Raw genomic sequence first — 17,035 nt, forward strand, 5'->3', positions numbered from 1 at the left:
CTTATGTGACGATGTAGCGTACAATCTAGAAAACTCTTGAGCCTCATATTTATTCCCAAACTTTGAAGGAAATTTAAAAATATATTTTCCCTTAGTTATTGTTGTATCTTTTTCATGGAGAATTGCACGACTTAACAGTATGAAACTGCGACTTATTTATTGTGTTTGATTTTTCGTATCGTTTGCTTGGTGCATGCTTTGCATATTTAATAATTTTTGTTTTCTCACATTTGGAAATTTTGTTGTTACTTGCTCAAACTTTTAAAGAAAGTTTTGTACTTTGAAATATTGTACAATGTTTTTCGATTGTTTTGTTTTTATTTGTATATTTTGTTGTTTCGTGCGACCTCTTGATGCAGATCTGCGGCACCTGCCAAAAAATGCTGTATAGCTGCCAAGCAATACGCTCGGAATGCCAAATGCTCCACTTAATGAATAACGTGTAAGGTTTTGTCAACTGCTATGAATCCGTTGACTCATATTCACAGCGTGATATTGAAACATTTTTCACCATTTCTTCTTTCCTGCTCTGGCAATAAAACGGTGAAGAAGAGATTACACTTTAATCGCACGTAAATCTTTTAAGCTGCTCTTTACTACGGTCGCTAGATGGCGCTTTCAATATAGTTTGGCCTGAAAGTATGTAATGTTTTTTTTGCTGAAAGTACAATTGTGAGAAACCATGAATGAAAAAGAAAGCCGAGTTAACGTAATGCAAATGACATTAAAACTGCTCTTTAACCGTTAATAATATAATTATAGTTCATAATTAATGTATTTATTTCCCTCAACTACAAAATATTTTTTTTAGAGGCAATCTTAAAAAATTATGAAAATTATTGCTTTACTGTCTGACGTCGACAGAAATTACAATACTCTCAGTAACCAGTTCACTATTTAATCTTTTTCATCTACTTTAACTTTTTTCATCAATGCTTTAAAATATATACCAATAAAAGATGATAAGGAGTTTCGTTTTAAACATTTTAATTGAATTAATTTATGTGCGATTTTAAATAAATAATTACAATACGTTATTAAATTAAATTACAATAGCTTCTTCGTATTCGCAATAACTTCGTTGGAAAGAAGCGCCTATTCAAATGCCCCACATTGAGTTGAGCAATTGTCTATTATATAAACTTATAGCTACATAAATGTTATATGCAATAATTTAGAAAATTATATACAGAGACAAATGGGGGAAATAAGTTAAGTGTCAAACTGATTAATACGTTACACCATCATTATCATCACCAACATTATTATTACCATCTGTATAATAATGCACGATGCGATCCTCGTTTAGTGTGCTAATCACATTCACTAGTTTAGGGAATATTTTCTTTATCATTCATTCTTATTTTTTTTTTTTGTGCTTTTGTTTTTCGTGTAATTATGAGTTAAGCTAAGCATTTTAAAATTAACATTATGATAATGGAATTAGTTGTGATTGTTTTTGTTGTTGTGTTGCATTTGGGTGGAGAAAAAGTTGAAGAGGGATTTATAGGAAATTGGTAAATGGTAACTGAAATCGTTGCTTGGGTTATGCGCAGAGTCTCAATGTAAGCTAAGAGGTCATAACCAAAGCACGAGATCAAGTTTGAATTCAGTTTCGAAAACAATTTCGATGTCGATTCGTTTGCTGGGCATTCACTAAGGATTAGGCATAATACACAGGCGAAGACTACGACGACGATGCGACTAAAACTGTAAAATCTGATTGATCCAGTCTCGGAACTCGGAAATGCGCGTATAGACGCCCGGCTGATTGGCCTCCGCACAGCCAATACCCCAGGAGATGACACCGCCAAGTTGAAAGCGTTTATCCGACTCACGTTGCAGCACCATGGGGCCACCAGAATCACCTGTAAATTTTGTGATTTGTACAATTAGTCATGTCGATAACACGGCGAAAAAGAGTTGTGAACTCACCTTCGCAGGAATCGTAGCCGCCCTTCTTCCAGCCGGCACAGATGAATATGTGGGGTATGTGCTCAATGTAGCCCGCCGAACGGTACATGGACTCGCAGATGGTGTTGTTGATGACAGGCACAGCGACCTCCTGCAGCACACTGGGTAGCGGACCGTCTTCATACAGACGTCCCCAGCCGGTGACAAATGCGGTCTGGCCAATGAAGTTCTCATCGTTGTCGGGCACACAAACGGGTATGATATTGGGTTGGAATACCACAGGCTCATAGAATCTGCAAAGGGTATTGTTAAAGATTGAACAATCGCATATTTCTTTATTTATGGTAAATTCACCTGAGCAGCGCCAGATCGTATTCAAAGGTGCGTGGATCGAACTGGGGATGGGAAGCAACAATTTGTACACGACGTTCCTGAAAACCATAGGGTTCCTCTTCCTCGGCCAGATCGTACTCCCCGAGGCGCAACAGCAAATCGGAGGGCGGCACACTGAAAGCGCAAGTTGTCAGTTAGTTGCGTTGTGTTGATACATTGATTGAGGCTTTCTTTGGTGGCCAGGCACTTACTTGTCAACACAGTGAGCCGCTGTGATTGCCCAGTTCTCGTTGAGAAGCGCCGCGCCGCACTTGTGCAGATATGTTGAGGTGCGCCATTGACGCAGCGATATCTGCCAGGGCCAGCGTCCAAAGGCGGCATTTGCCCCGCCAACGATGCGCGGCTCGGGGAACATGCGACGTCCACAGACTGCAGAAAGAAACGAGAAGGATGAGGAGGAGAAGGAGGCATCTTAATAGGCGAACAGTTCACAATTAAAGTAATGGCCACAAAAGCCCTTTAAACATTTTAATCACTGCAACAGGCACTCTGTCATCCCAATGGAGTCTGCATCGTTGTCGTTGCAAGAAATGTAATATGCTTTGGCCATGTCTTGGCCAGGCCTTGACTTTGGCCAGCGCTTGCCACAAGCAGTCAACGGCCTACTTTATGACGATGTTGGCTTCAAGCTAGCCTGCCTGCCTCCCTGCCTGCCTTCTTGCCTGTCGACTGACTTGTTTCGTGCATCAAGATATTTGCCAGTTGCCAGCTCGCAAATCGGTCAACGGGGCTGGGCTTGGCCTGACTCATTGCAAACGGCGCGGGAAATGAGATGATGGAGGAAGAGGAGTCAGTCGGATGGATGCTGCAAACTGCAGCAACGGACAATCGAGTAACCATGCACGATAAGCGAGCGAGCAGACAACGCGTGACCCAGGCGGCACAATGACCGACCACATCGCCGTCATTATTGTAAATTATTGCTGTAAAAATTGCTATGAACATGAAGTCCCTCTTGGGTTTACTGTAGTTGTTGTTTTTCTTTTTTTTGCTCTTGTGTTGTGGCAGTTGCAATCGTTGTTGTTGTGGCAGTAAAAGCCGCGCTTAGCTTTCTAGACGAAGATGCTCCTGTGCAGCATCAACGGCCTGAAGAAGGAACTGACTATTTGCCACAACTGCCACACAACACACTCGATTGTAGAATCATTCTGTGCAGCAGAGTCAAGGCCAATGTTCAGCCTTCAAATTGAATTTAATGGCCACGCATCTTTGTCTTATGGCCAAAGTCTGGTGTATTAATAGATTTCTCTGCAGCAAACAAGTTTCCTCTTTCGATACCCTGTAGCCATTAAAGGTGAAGAAGGGTATATTCTTTGCTGTGATGTGATACAAAAATCTATTATAGTTTTCATTCTTTGTAAGTCTTTTCGTTCTTTTCAATTTGAAATATAGGTTAATGCTTATGGCATATGTTATTTATATGCAAATTAAGTTGACTTTGAATTTTTGATGATATCATCTTCCCTTCTATACAAATTGAATAATAGAAGAAATATCTCTTAAGAATTGGAGTTGTAAATTGAATAAATATTCATTCTATTCTATATTTCTATTCTTTATAGAAGTCAGTTCCTAATGCTTCGTGTTTTCATTTTAATGCCTTTGCCTTTGTTAAATCTCTTTACAGAGTATATCTTAGTCGAGCACTTTCTTTGTGTGTGCCTGAATGAAGCATCAACTCACCTTCTCTGTAATCGACGCCCTCCAAGCCACTTGCAGGCGCTACAGTTGTATTGCCAACTGCATCGATCGTGGTTGTGTTCAGCTCCTCGCCGCTGTAATCCGTTGTGCTGCTGCCGCTGCTGGCCAACTCGTTGCTGGATTCGGTTGAAGATGTTGTCGAGGATGCTAATTCAATGCTGCTGCTGCTCTCGGTTGCAGTTGCCGCTGTGGTTTTGCTTGTTACAGTTGCTGTTGTTGTTGTCGTTGTAGTTCTTGGAGTGCTTGTTGTCGTTGTTGTAGCAGCTGTTGTTGTTGTCGTCGTGGCTGTTGATGTTGGCCTGCTAGTAGTTGGTGGTGGTTTTGTGGTTCTATGCGGCTTGCTAGCGGTTGTTGCTGTCGTTGCTGGCATTGGCGTTTGACTCTGACCCGGCTTTGATTCACTGCTGGTGCTAACGCTGGTGGCCACCGAGATAACCACCTTGTCTGTGCTGCTGCTGGGCGTAACTGCAATTAGAGAGCAATTCGCAAGCAAAGGAAGGGGAGAAAACATTCGTTTATTGATGCTGAACTTGCTGCTGCTTGTGTTGAACAATAAACTTACCTGCGCCTGCAGCCGTTTTGTTGTACATCTCTGGCAACAAAGTGGGCATTGGTATCCAATCGGCGGGTTGACCCGGCTGCCAATTGCTGGCAATGGTCGCATTTGTTATGGGCTCAGCCTCCACATCGGTCCAGGTGATCAGACCGGGTTTCTTGGTCGCTTGGCTGCTGCTGCCATTTGATGTTGCCGTTGCCGCTGCTTCAGTTGTTGCTGTTGCGGGTGATTGCAATTTGGTTGCTTCGGTGGTTAGCGGTGTTGCAGCAGTCGTTGTTGTTGTTGTCGTCGTTCTTCTGGTTGTCGTCGTCGTTGTTGTTGTTGGCGCAGCAGTGGTGCTGGTTGTTGTTGTTGTTGTCTTTGTTGTATGCCGACGCGTTGGTTTTGGCGTTGTAGTCGTTGCTGCGCTGCTAATTGGTTGCTTTTTGGGCGCAGTCGTGGTTGCTGTTTGTGCAGTTGTTGTTGGTCTGCGCGTGGCCTTTGTGGTAGTTGTGGTTGTTGTTGTTATTGGCACATCTGCCAGCAATGCCGGAACTTTGACAATCTCTGCCGTTGGCTGTGGCTTTGGCCTGGGCGCATGTGTTGTTCTCTCCGGCTTAGCTGTGGTTCTGCTTGCTGTCGATGTTGCTGTTGTTGTTGGCGTAGTCTTGTGACTGCTGCTGCTGCCGCCCGTGGTTGTTGTTTTTGTTGGACTTTGGCTGGTGGTGGTGCTGTTGTTGTTGCCTAGTTTACTGATGCTCTCAATAGGTTTTCGTGTTGCTGTTGTCGTGCTGTTGCTGCTGCTGGTTGTTGTTGTTGTGACTGGCTTCTTAGGCGGAGCTGGGCGTCTGCTTGACTGTTGCTTGTGTGGCTTTGCCGTTGTGGTAGTGCGCAGCGGTGGTGTTGGACGTGGTGTTATAGTTGTTGTCGTTGTAGTGCTTGTGGTTGTCGGTGCTGCCGTTGTGGTTGTTGTTGTTGTTGTCCTGCTTGTGGTCTTTGACGCTGCTGCTGCGCTACTTGCTGTGGGTCTGCTGCTGTGCCGTCTGGTGGTTGTCTCTGGCCAGCGGTTGGTGGCCTCGGTGACTGCTGGCGTTGTTGTCTCCACAATCTGGAAAGTCACAAATTTGCTGGGCACCGTTGTGGTCTCAATGCGTTGCTCAAGCGCTGGCAATGTGGTTAGCACTGGTCGCTGTGTGCTGGTGGTGCGACGACGATGTGGCTTCGGCGTAGTAATCAGCGTTGGAGCTGCACTTGGCTTCAGTGTGGTGCGTATCACGAAATGCGAATTCTTGTGGGTGGTGTGAGCATTCGGAGGACGACGTGTGGTGCTGGCAGTCGTTGAAGAACTGCTGCTGCTGCTACTACTACTGCTGCTGCTGCTGATCATGGTGGTGCTTGTGGAGCTGCTGCTACTGCTGCTGCTGGTGGTGCGCACTGGTTTGGCGCTGCTCAAATAACTTTGCGTCACATTCTTCAGCAACTCGCTGGCCATGTGTTGCTGCTGCTGATGGTTGCTGCTGTGATTGTGGCTGCCAAAGGTGCTGTCCGTCGTGCGCAATGTTGTGGACTCGTGGACGAAATGAGAAATGGTATTCTGATCGATGCTATTGTCGTTGATCTCAGGTGCAAATAGCGAGGCTTCCTCCTAGAAATGCAAATGGAGAGATTCACTAAGAGTTGCCATATAGTTGTTGTTGAAGACTCACCTTCAATGCACAGCACGAGCCAAAGTAAAAGCGATCGATGCAGGTGCCCAAGTGCGTGCCATTCTGCTTGATGCAGTCGATGGCAAACATGCAGACACCAGAGCGTCCCGACTTGCGCACTATGCAGGGCAGATGACGTATATTGCGACCGGATTGAACTGTGAAAGAAGACAGAGGAATTAGCTTTAAATTCATTCGTTCTTTGTTTACAAAAATACCTAAGTCTAAGTCATAAGTCTAATATTCTACTTGTATATTTATAAAACGACCTTTATAATTTTAATTTATAAACGTTCGACAACATTTTAAATACACAATTCTTAATTTAAGAATTTTATCGTGATTCTATATTAGTTCTTACAACGTCAATTACTATTACTGAAATTAATTTTATGATTATTTTTGCTAATACATAATTTTTACTAACCCTTCAGAAACTATTTTTTATAAATATAACTTTGATAAAATAGCTATGCATTGGTTATTATTTAATATATAAAATTCTTAAATCAATCCCGTTTTGGTCTAAAATTTGTCTAGAACAGTTCATCTTTAAATTTTCTTACTTTTAGTTCTTAAAAGCATAAATATTGGATAAAAATTTAAAAATTTCAGATGAGAACAAAATTTTAATACAACAAATTATTCTCTTCAAATTCTTTGAACGTTCATAAATAACAATTTTAAAAATATTCATAAATGTAGAATTTCCTACTTGAATTATGAACTTGCAGCTTAGCTGAAGTTTTTACACCACAAATTCGTTATTCAAAAACTTTTATTATTGTTATTATTATTATTAATATTTCCTTTGCTAATTTACTAAAAAAACTGCTCCAACTATCACTTTAAATAATTGCTTACTTTATTACTGTGGTAAAACAAAGTTATGTCTTGCTATTACCATGTACCTTAAAGCTTTTGTGATAATTACTACAATTTATTTAACTGCTGCTTATCTCTAAACATTTTCTCACAGTGCACAACAAGTAGACGACAAAGTCAAAGAGTGCTCCGCATTCTTATTGCCATTTCGCTGATTCTTCCGTTTGCCGGCGCGATTAACGCCTTCAATTTGTACGCCAGTTTGAGGCAGACGTTTACCGTTAGGCAAACAGTTAACGCAAGTGAAAATGAAGTGGCAACAACAGTGGCCAAAGTGGCAGAACAACAGGCCATAAAAGACGCACCACAACTGTGCTGCTTTGTTGCTTATTCTCTGTTGCTGAAGGGCGTCAGCTTTTGAAGACGCACAGACCGACCGCCCGATGAGGCAACACCTCAGCAATGGCAACAACAACAAGAATATTAGCAAGCATAACACTATTATTATTATTATTGTTATTATTATTATTATTGTTATTATTATTATTATTGTTATTTATTTATTTCGCGTGCCGTTGCCACTTTATGAAGAATGTACAGTGAGTTTTGTAATAGAACTTGCGCAGCAGCTGCTGCTGCTCAGTGTTTGAACTTATGTAATTGCAGACGACAGTTGAGAAAGGCAGTGGGAGAAAGGAAACAAGAGAGGAAATATAAACGAAAGACTTGAGCAACAAACTTGCAGCTGAGCAACATCGTTCTTTGTGGAACCTTTTGTTTGCACTTCGTGTGGTCATAAATAAAACTGCCAGCCAACGGACTGCGTCTGAACCTGCCAACTGACAGTAGCCAGGGCACTGACTGGAGCTAAAGTTGGAGTTGAAGTCAGTGGCAGTGGCAGTGGCCAGCTTCCGCCCCAAGTTGAATGTCGCGTTAAGCGCAAGTTACTTCAGAGTATAAATTTCGTGCGATTTGCTCGTATTTCAATTTTAAATCAGATACAATTGCAGCCGCAGCAGCAACAGCAGCAGTCGTTGGTGTTTTGCGTTTATTGAACTTTAACTGTAAACTTTTGCTGTGTAGTCGTATATATTGATTATGCAATTAACACGAAATGCTGAGTTATAGCAAGGGCAGCGAGCGGGCGCTGAGGCCGAGGTAAAACAAATGACTTAAGACACGAACTCGACAAAGAACCAAACAAAAAACCAGCAGCTGGAAACTGAATGCCGGCCTCACATACAATACAAGAAAAAAAAACGCATACACTCTTATAGACACACAAATTATACGCTGATATTTTTGAAGCCGAAAACTTTTGTCACGTTTCATAGACGACGCCAGCAGCGCAGTCAGCGTAGGCGACGTCGCAGCCGCAGCTAAAGAACCGGCAGCTTTTTCTTTAGTTCGCTTCACGGTTCTGTTGCGTTAGTATGTGTGTGTGTTTGCATTTCGTTTTGTGGCTTTTTGGGTCAACAGCTTTAGCATATGTTTCGCTAGCACACAGACAGCCTAACAAACAGGCAGTGAAGCTCACGTTAGTCAGCGACTCGGACGTGGACGCGGACTCGATGTCGGACTCGAGACCCGCATTGCAATGTAGGAAATGTTCGCTTTTGGCATGCGAATGCGATGAGAGCCCAGTTGTTTGTGGGCGACCGACGGCGGCAGCCAATCGAAATTGGGTCATTCTGTGACCTCCGGGGAAGGCGGCAAGCTGGGATTAGACTCCGGTCAGACTGACCACAGAGCGTTGTCGTGAGCTGAGAATGAGTTCATGGCTGTTGTTGGCGGCGACGTCTTATTGTTTTTTTCTTATTTTTATTTTTATTTATTTCCCTTTCACTTGGCGTCAATTTACTTTCCGCTTTCTGCGCTGAGATTATATACATTCTTGTATATTATATATATATATATTGTTTTTATTATTATTGTTGGTTTTTTGCCTTTTTTTGGACAGCGTCATTGGTCCAGTCGAGTTATAAAAATGAAATGCTTGCCACCTTAACCCAGCAACGGCCACAGCCACTGCCAATGACTGTGACTGTGAATGCGACTGTTGTTGTGGTTATTGTTGGTGTCTGGCACACGCTTTCTTGGCTCCAATGGTGGCTCATTTTTATGGCAACATTCTTTGATGGTTGACCTCAATTGCTTTTGCTCGCTGACGTTTTGGCCGTTTGCCGGCATTGCCGCCATCGCCGTCAGTTTGTGCTTTGCTTTTGTATGAAAGTTGTGTGTAGTTTTAGTTTTTTTTTTTTTCAAACTCTCCATCTCAAGCTGAAGCTGAAGTTGAAGCTGTAACAGAACTGTGTGCTTGTGCTGTGTAGACAAATTGGCAGCTTACACACACACACAGATCTCTTATGGCATCGGCCAGAAGAGGAAGTGCTAATAGCGTTCAAATTTGATACTTAATGGTTGTGACCCAATTAAAGAATGCCAGAACGCAACGCCTCTCGGCGGCGTATCATTAATTTTGATTACTTTCATTTGGAAACGCCACACGAGACCGAGCAACTGTTGAAGATGAGATGGAAGCAGAAGCAGCTGCTCAGCTCAGCTCAGCTTTGCCTGTGGCAAGTGTTCGACATTGTCCATTGGCCATTTTCCTAACTAACTAAGAAAACAAGTTTGTCGCTTAAAGCTCTTTTGTTTTTTTTTTTATATTTTGGCAATCAAATTTAATGTCTGCAGAAATTACACGTCTCTGGCAATAAATGCTACAGCTTTAACTTGGATTCTAGTTCTGGCTGTTGAGCGATAAATTTTAATGGATTTTCCTGCTTGTTTACTGGGCATAAAACTATATGGCTTGGAAGCTGCTTTCTAAAAACGGTTTTGATCTGCTTAATTGGCCTAGTATGTAATCTGATAACTGAGAGGAAATTGTTAAATTTATAACCACAACTCTGTTGATAATTATTAATTGCAATATGAAATAAGCAGCTGCTCAATTGTGAAACTTTGAAATGAAATTTTTGTTCATATACAAATTGCGTTCCCTTTTGTTTAATTTCATTTAATTTCTTTGTTATCATTGAACGCGCCCCAAAAAAGCAACAGCAACAACAACGTAAAAAGAGTCGTTAATAGCCTACGTGAGAGAAAGTGTCGGAGTTCTGAGGAAAACCCGTCAACACAAGCCAAGCATCGTCAGCAGCCGTCCTCAATCTCTTCTCTGATGTCTTTATACTCATATATTTCAGAGAAAGACGCGCGCGCGTAAAGCTGTCAAGTGGCCAGCGATGTGATTCAGTACTTACATTGTGCTAAGCTGGGATTATCCACAAACACGGGACTGGCATCTGTGCAAGTGGCCAGCAACAGTAGCGTCAGCAGACTGCCCAGCGCCAGGATGAGGATGCTGATACGCATGGGCATGCTGTTGTGGCTTCTTCTCTGCGTTATCGTTGACGATGCGGGTGCTGAGCTGTTGTCTGCTCTACTTTTATATCTGCTCTCTGTATCTGTTTCAGTGTATCTTTTACTCTGTTGCTGCAACGCGCCCATCTGTAAATGGAAAATAAATAAATACATTTTAAATGAGTCACACGCAGCAAATGTGAAACGTTTTAGGGTCTTATCCATATACATAAGCATATTCAAATTAAAACTAAACAAAACTGAATTTCTACAACAAAGTCATGGGCACGCCAAAAAATGACAACAACAACAACTACAATAAGACAGCAAGTGCGTAGAAGTCTTGGGATGACTCAAGCTCAAGTAGGTGAAAGTCGTTCAATTCGAGTGACTTGCATATGCAAAAATAATAATAAACAGACAGCGAAGCCAGCTAAGAAAGAAGTCACAAGAAATACAACTTTTGACACACCGCACAAAAGATACTCTTCAAACGTTATCTAACAATCGCGTGTTGTAACATTTGATTCTTATTTAATAAAAGTCCATGCGAAGGTGAACAAAGAGTGAAACTTTTTTCTTTCGCTGTTGAATTTGATTATTTAGACAGACTCAAATTCTTATTTAATACCATTCAATAGAATTCTTTGGGTTTTCTTTACAGCTAAATAAGCTGCTAACAAATGAATTTCAGGCCAACTAATGCCATTTTAACCAAGATTGATTGGATTCTGAGGCATATATTATTAAAACTAATATGTAAGCAACAAAATTCTTTGTTTTAACTGAATTTCTGAACTTTTTAAGCTGATTTATTTTTGTATTCTGAAGCTTGTCATACTAAAACTCAAATAAGAACAACATGTTTTTGTTTTCATTGAATTTCTGAACCTTTCAAGCCAATTGTATAAAAGTTTTCAATTAAATAAATATTCATTTTGAGTATAAAAAGAAAGGTTCTTGTTAGTAATTATTCCTTATTGAATTTAAAGTCGATTACTAAATAAAAAATATATACAAAAATATTTTAAACACTTCTTATCAAACTGTTTCACAAATGAAGAATACTTCACAAGCAGAGTATGTAGAAATTCAACAAGAAAAGTTGCCAAGTTGCTAAGGGAACAGGGCGTATGTGTAATTTAGCCACTTTGCGGACATTATGAGTGTTGTTTTTGACACCGCTCCTCTTGCTACTTATTGAGAGGGGGAAGTGTGTGTGTTTAGTCATGCCCAAAAAGCGACCAATAGAAAGCAAAAGTGTGTGAGTGTGTGTGTGAGGTATAGAAAGCGGACAACTTTGAGCTAACAGTAGCAGCTCACACTCACATTCGCTCTATTCCCGCCCAACGATTGTTGTATAATCAGCGATGCAACGTTTATATAACTGTTCAAAGTGCAAACTAGTGGAGTGCAACGTGCAACAGGTTCTCAGGGTTCAAGAGACGCCTAATTGATGATGGCTGCGATGTGATGATGCTGTGGGATCTTTGAAGAAAGTTTCGTGGCAATGACAAATGTACAGATATGATGACATAAACTGTAACAATCAAAGAAAGCGTGCACAAAAGAAATGGGGAAATGGAAACCTAACTGGAACTGGAACTGCTAGCAAGCATCTCTCTCTCCCTCTTTCTCTGTCTGTTTGTCTCTCCTTTTTGCTTTGGCGACATTTTCATTGATCGGTGAGCATTATAGAAGAAGCTAGCTGTATTCTTCTTCTCACTTCTCACAATTCCGTGACGACGATCTGCTGCGCTGAGCAATTTACTGTCGCGTTGCGTTTGGAGAGTTGAACAACAAAAAGAAGATAAACGACAACAACACACAACACAACACAGCCGCAGCAGTTTGCTCGCGTTCTGAAGCTGCGTTGCGTAATACGGTCATTGACTTGGCCAACACCGTTGACCGTTGCTCGAGGCTTAGAGGCATTTAACAGTGTGCAAAAAAAAAAACAAAAAAAAAGCTATACAAAAAGAAAAAAACCCAACTGAATAAAAGCTATGTCTAGTGACTGTCATTAAACTAAACTAAATTGAATTAAATTCAAGTGCGGCCATAAACTTCAATAGAGGTCTATTCCTCATCTCTTCTAATGGGCGTTCGTCTCTCTCTGGGCACCTGCAATTAAATGTAATTTATGCGGCCGCAGAAAGAAGAAGATGGAAAAAAAAACCAGAACGGAAGCTATAAAATATTTCCGCATCAACGCAACGCTGATTACTTTTAATTAAGTGTCAGAATCGGCAACTAATTGCAGCTTCTCCGATTCTCAGCGAGTTGTCGACGCGTCGCGAGATTTAAGATTTAAAGTTTTCGATAATCACAGCTCAAATATCTCTCCCAGCTTTGTTAGCATTTCATTTTGTTGAATGCTGGCTATTTGTGTATTTAGGTCACGTTCTTGGCAGGCAAACACACACACACTCGCACACACATAGAGAGAAGCATGTAATTATATTGGTGTTCCATTTCAAGACGCCGTTTGGCTCAAATTGTGTGCAAATTAACATGAATTTTGTGCTACTGTCGATAAGACCAAAAAACCAGTCAGTCAGCCTCACACGTGAATCGCAGAATTTCTTTGGCTACAAACTGGGTCACACACAGATGATTTGCATGATTTGATGATATGGGGAAGTGCGGAGTGTGGGGGAGGAATACTGACTGGCTGTATCATCTCGAAGCAATTAAGTAATTTCCACCGCAAAAAAAACACAAAATTTTTATTTTTATTTCCACTCGACGTGTTAAAAGTGAAAATTACAAGTTTTTTTTTTCTTTTTTTTGGGGGAACTTTTTGTGTTATTAAAGAGACATTGTGTGTGCGACCGTATGTGTGTGTGTGTATAACACTTGCCTTAAATAAAAGCGAAAGCCACACAAATTGTATTTTTATTTAGGCACAACTTGCCGTCTCTTTCACTCTATCGCTATCGCTTGTTCTCCATCTCTGTCAGTCTTTCTATTTATTTAAAAGAAAAGTGAAATGCAGAAGGCACATAATACTGTCATTTCAAATTAGCCAAAAAAAAATACTAAAAAGGCAGAGACGAACAAAAGAATTATGCCATTTGATGATGTTTGGAACAACATAATAATCAAAACCAGAAGAAGAAGTGCGTCCACTTTTGCTGACTGCCACCGACATGGCTTTCATTTCTGTTGCTTGATACCAAAAACGGCTTTGGAGAAATTTCAACGTGACTGAATATTAGTGGTTGTGTGTGTGAGTGTGTGTGTGTGCGGTTGTCGATGTTCACTGTTTTGTCTAGCTGCGGGATGCGGGAGTTCATTAGGTTCAGGTGGCACTAGAAAGCCACACCACACTGCTCACCAGCACCGGCGTCCATATGAAATTGCAAAGGCATGAACAAAAGACTTAGGGCACGAACTTGCACAGCAGAACCAACTAACTGGCAATTTCTCAATTGGCAACATGCAAATTATAATAATTATCATGAAATTAAACGGAGCAACTGGGGGGCGGCTACCACAACAGCATCAACAGCAGCAGCATCAACAGGAGAAGATGCTGCAGCTTAAGCTCGTCGAGCTTCTCGTCAGGTTGTGGTAAACCAGAATGAGCAGAAATGCAAATAATGCTAAAGGCGCACCTTGAGCTCAACTACTACGCTGAGTGGCAAGCGCAGCATTTTAGACCAAAGTCAAAGCCAAGCGCGACAACAACAACAATAACAACCAGAACAAAAGTAACAACAACAACAACTACCAGACCAGTTCTCTGTTCTGGGTTCTGTTGCAGGCCGAAAAGAAGTTTTTGCTCTTGTGTCTCCTCGTTGTGGATGCTGCTGATGCTGCTGCGGCAATTGAAACACTTGTACTGAGGCTGCCTCTTGTGGCTGCTGTTGCTGCTGTTGTTGCGACTGTTCTTGTTGCAGTTGTAGCTGTTGCTGTTATTGTTGTTGTTGCTTCTTTTTACAGGAATTTCAATAAAAATTTGCAGCAGAAGGCAACTTTTGCTTTGGACTCGTTTGACTTTGGCCGTTGATCAAAATCAAGGCGCTTGAACTTGTTGCTCTTGCTCTTGTTTTGTTGCCAGTTTCTGTTGCTGCTGCTGCTGCTGCTGGTTGCTCTGGTGCAGTTAGTTGCAGTTATGTGCAACTATTGTGAGAGTATGCGAGTGTGTTTGTCTCTGTCTGTGTGTTTGTGTGTTTGTGCCTCTAATTGACTTGTACGTGGTAGAAAGTGCGGCGCAGCTACTTAAGCAACAGAGCAAGCAGCACAGCAGCGTGCGAGCGTAAGAGGGAAAGAGAGAGAGAGGGAGACTTCAGTGGCGCGCGTATCTTACGGATGCGTATCTTTCAGATTTTTTTTTATCTTTTGCATTTACTTGCGTGTTCTGTAGTTGAATTCAGTTTACTTGACTTTTGTCGTATTACAATCGCTTTTTGTTTGTTTGTTTGTTTTACTTTTCTCGTAGTTGTTGTTGTTTTTTTTTGGTTTTTCGTTTTTCGTTTGCTGTTGGGAAAACTTCACTGCCAACTTATTTTTGGGGTCATTTCTTTTAATTTGCTGCCACACTGTTATTATGATTATTGCCGTCGTTGTTGTTGTTAGAATTATGTTTTTTCTTGCGGCTTCTCTTTTTTTTTTGTGTATATTTCTTATTTTTTCTTTTTATGAGTTTCTTCACATTTGGCTTTTGTTTGACACACGGTTTGTATTGTGTTTATCTCTCTCACTCGTTTGGCCTTTTGTTTTTCGTTTTTTTGTTTTAGATTATATGTTTTATGCTTAATGAAAGAACCGTAGTCACAATTTGGCAGCTATTGTATTGCACTCGCTGTTAACTTATTTAACTATGCACGCATTGGCCAAGCCAATTTGAGGCCAATAACTCAAGTTCTACACACAAACACACACACACAGTGAAGCACAAAACACGCACGCACATACGCTGTTGTCGAAGTTGAAGTCGAGAGTCGAGAGTCCGAGCGACGTAACCAGGCGATCAAAAGTAAAAGAATCCAAAGAGGAGCCAAAGACCGCGTTGAGTTGCGCACGTCTGGAGAGAAGCGCGCATACAAAAGATCCACACGCCAGTTGAAGTCAGCCAAAGCCAAAGCTAAAAGGCTGAAGACGACGCTTGACGTCAACGTCGACGCTGGCAGCGACTGCGACAGCGACTGAGAGTGTAGCTGAGATTTTGCGACTGCGACGTTGCTCTGGCAACGTTTAAAGAACGACAAAGCAAAATTGGTAGTAGCTGGAGAGTCAACACACACACACACATACAAATACACTGAGATATACATTAAGAAGCAGACGCACATAGAGCGCTATAACATGTGCGCATGCGTAGCCGGTCAGCAGCGCAGTCGACGCCGGCAGCGACGCGTTAGTTTGGAGCTTCGCGCATAACGGTTTCCATTAAGGCCAGTTCACAAAATGGTGAGAACAACAAATGCTAGGCAGCTGTTGCTGCTGTTGTTGTTGTTGGTGTTGTCGTTGCTTATTCAAATGAACAGTCACACACACACACACACTCCCATACAAACACGCAAACACACTCACATATGCTGGCACACTCTCTCAGCTTGTGGCTGCGACTCTCTTGTTGTCATAGCCACAGCTGATTGGCGGCATTTGTGGTGAGCATTGGAGCAGCAGCGAGCAGTGTGGTGAGCGCAGGGGGGAGGTGAGGCCACAGTTGAAGTTTGGGGTTAACAGCGCTTTCACATTAAAATAGCAAGAAGCAGCTGCAACAACAACAGCAACACGATGTTGGGAACTTGGGAGTCTCTTCTTCTCAGTGGCTTTTTCTTTAATATTTTGTGTGTGGTGCAAATGAGTGGCTCAGCCTGTCGCCATTCTTTGTTCATCAACGCTCTGCCCAGGTGTGTGTGATAGTGAGTGTGAATGTGTGGTTGGATGTGTAGTTGTTGCTGTTATAATTTATGCACGTCTTCAGGTTAAGAAAGTCAAACTATATTATCGCTGCGCTTAGCGCTTTTAGTTTGTTGACTGTGTCTTGTGGGTGTCTCTCTCTCTCTCTCCCTCTCTTTCTCTCTCTCTCTCTCTCTATCTGCCTCTTGCTCTTACACTCTTTCTCTCTAGTACCTGTTTATGCTTATTCGAGTGCCTGATAAGACTGCACTGTCGACTGCAATTAGCTAGTTATGCAAAGGCAGTTAAAAGTCTTTTTTCTTGGGAACGCTGTCAGACTTTTACTTTGTTGCCTGCATTTGGGGAAGAAGCCGCTTAACAATTTGTTATTCTTTAGGCTTAGCTCACTTGCAATCAATGAGCAGGCACAATACACACACTTTGGAGTCAGTCAATCAATCAATTAATCAATTGGACTTAATGACACACACAACATTTGAAGGCACATACAGAGCTTGTTATATGAAAACGCGACGCTTTTTTGCCGAGACTCCACATATCATCTTTGATTTTTTTCGTTTTGTTTTGTGTTTCTGTTTTGTTTCACTTTAGTTAAACAATCGACGCAGAAAATACACTGAAGAGCAGAGCAAAGCAACAACAAACGCGTTGAACTTGAGAGACCTTGACACTGGCGCTGCTCCACAGCAACTGAGTCCAAACAGGCAACAAGTTGTGGCCA

General features: G+C 41.8%; 1 protein-coding gene across 5 annotated transcripts; it reads right to left on the bottom strand.

Annotated features, from left to right (window-relative positions):
• Positions 1–978: 978 nt before the first annotated feature.
• On the bottom strand, positions 979–16,941 carry LOC117571740 (serine proteinase stubble). Of its 5 annotated transcripts, none has more exons than XM_052004754.1 (9): positions 16,804–16,941; positions 10,341–10,587; positions 6,250–6,407; positions 4,571–6,188; positions 3,991–4,473; positions 2,499–2,676; positions 2,269–2,421; positions 1,936–2,207; positions 979–1,868 (listed from the first exon to the last, which is right to left on the bottom strand). In XM_052004754.1, exons 1-9 carry the CDS (start codon positions 16,849–16,851, stop codon positions 1,705–1,707), a joined length of 3,321 nt encoding a protein of 1,106 aa, XP_051860714.1. In that variant the 5' UTR covers positions 16,852–16,941; the 3' UTR covers positions 979–1,704. The 5 variants fall into 5 exon arrangements, with proteins under 5 accessions (XP_051860714.1, XP_034109948.1, XP_051860716.1 ...); XM_034254057.2 differs by lacking the exon at positions 16,804–16,941 and adding an exon at positions 15,364–15,472; XM_052004756.1 differs by lacking the exon at positions 16,804–16,941 and adding an exon at positions 15,360–15,472.
• Positions 16,942–17,035: the final 94 nt, after the last annotated feature.

Source organism: Drosophila albomicans, chromosome 3 (genome assembly GCF_009650485.2).
Source record: "Drosophila albomicans strain 15112-1751.03 chromosome 3, ASM965048v2, whole genome shotgun sequence".
NCBI classification, from domain to species: Eukaryota; Metazoa; Arthropoda; class Insecta; order Diptera; family Drosophilidae; genus Drosophila; species Drosophila albomicans.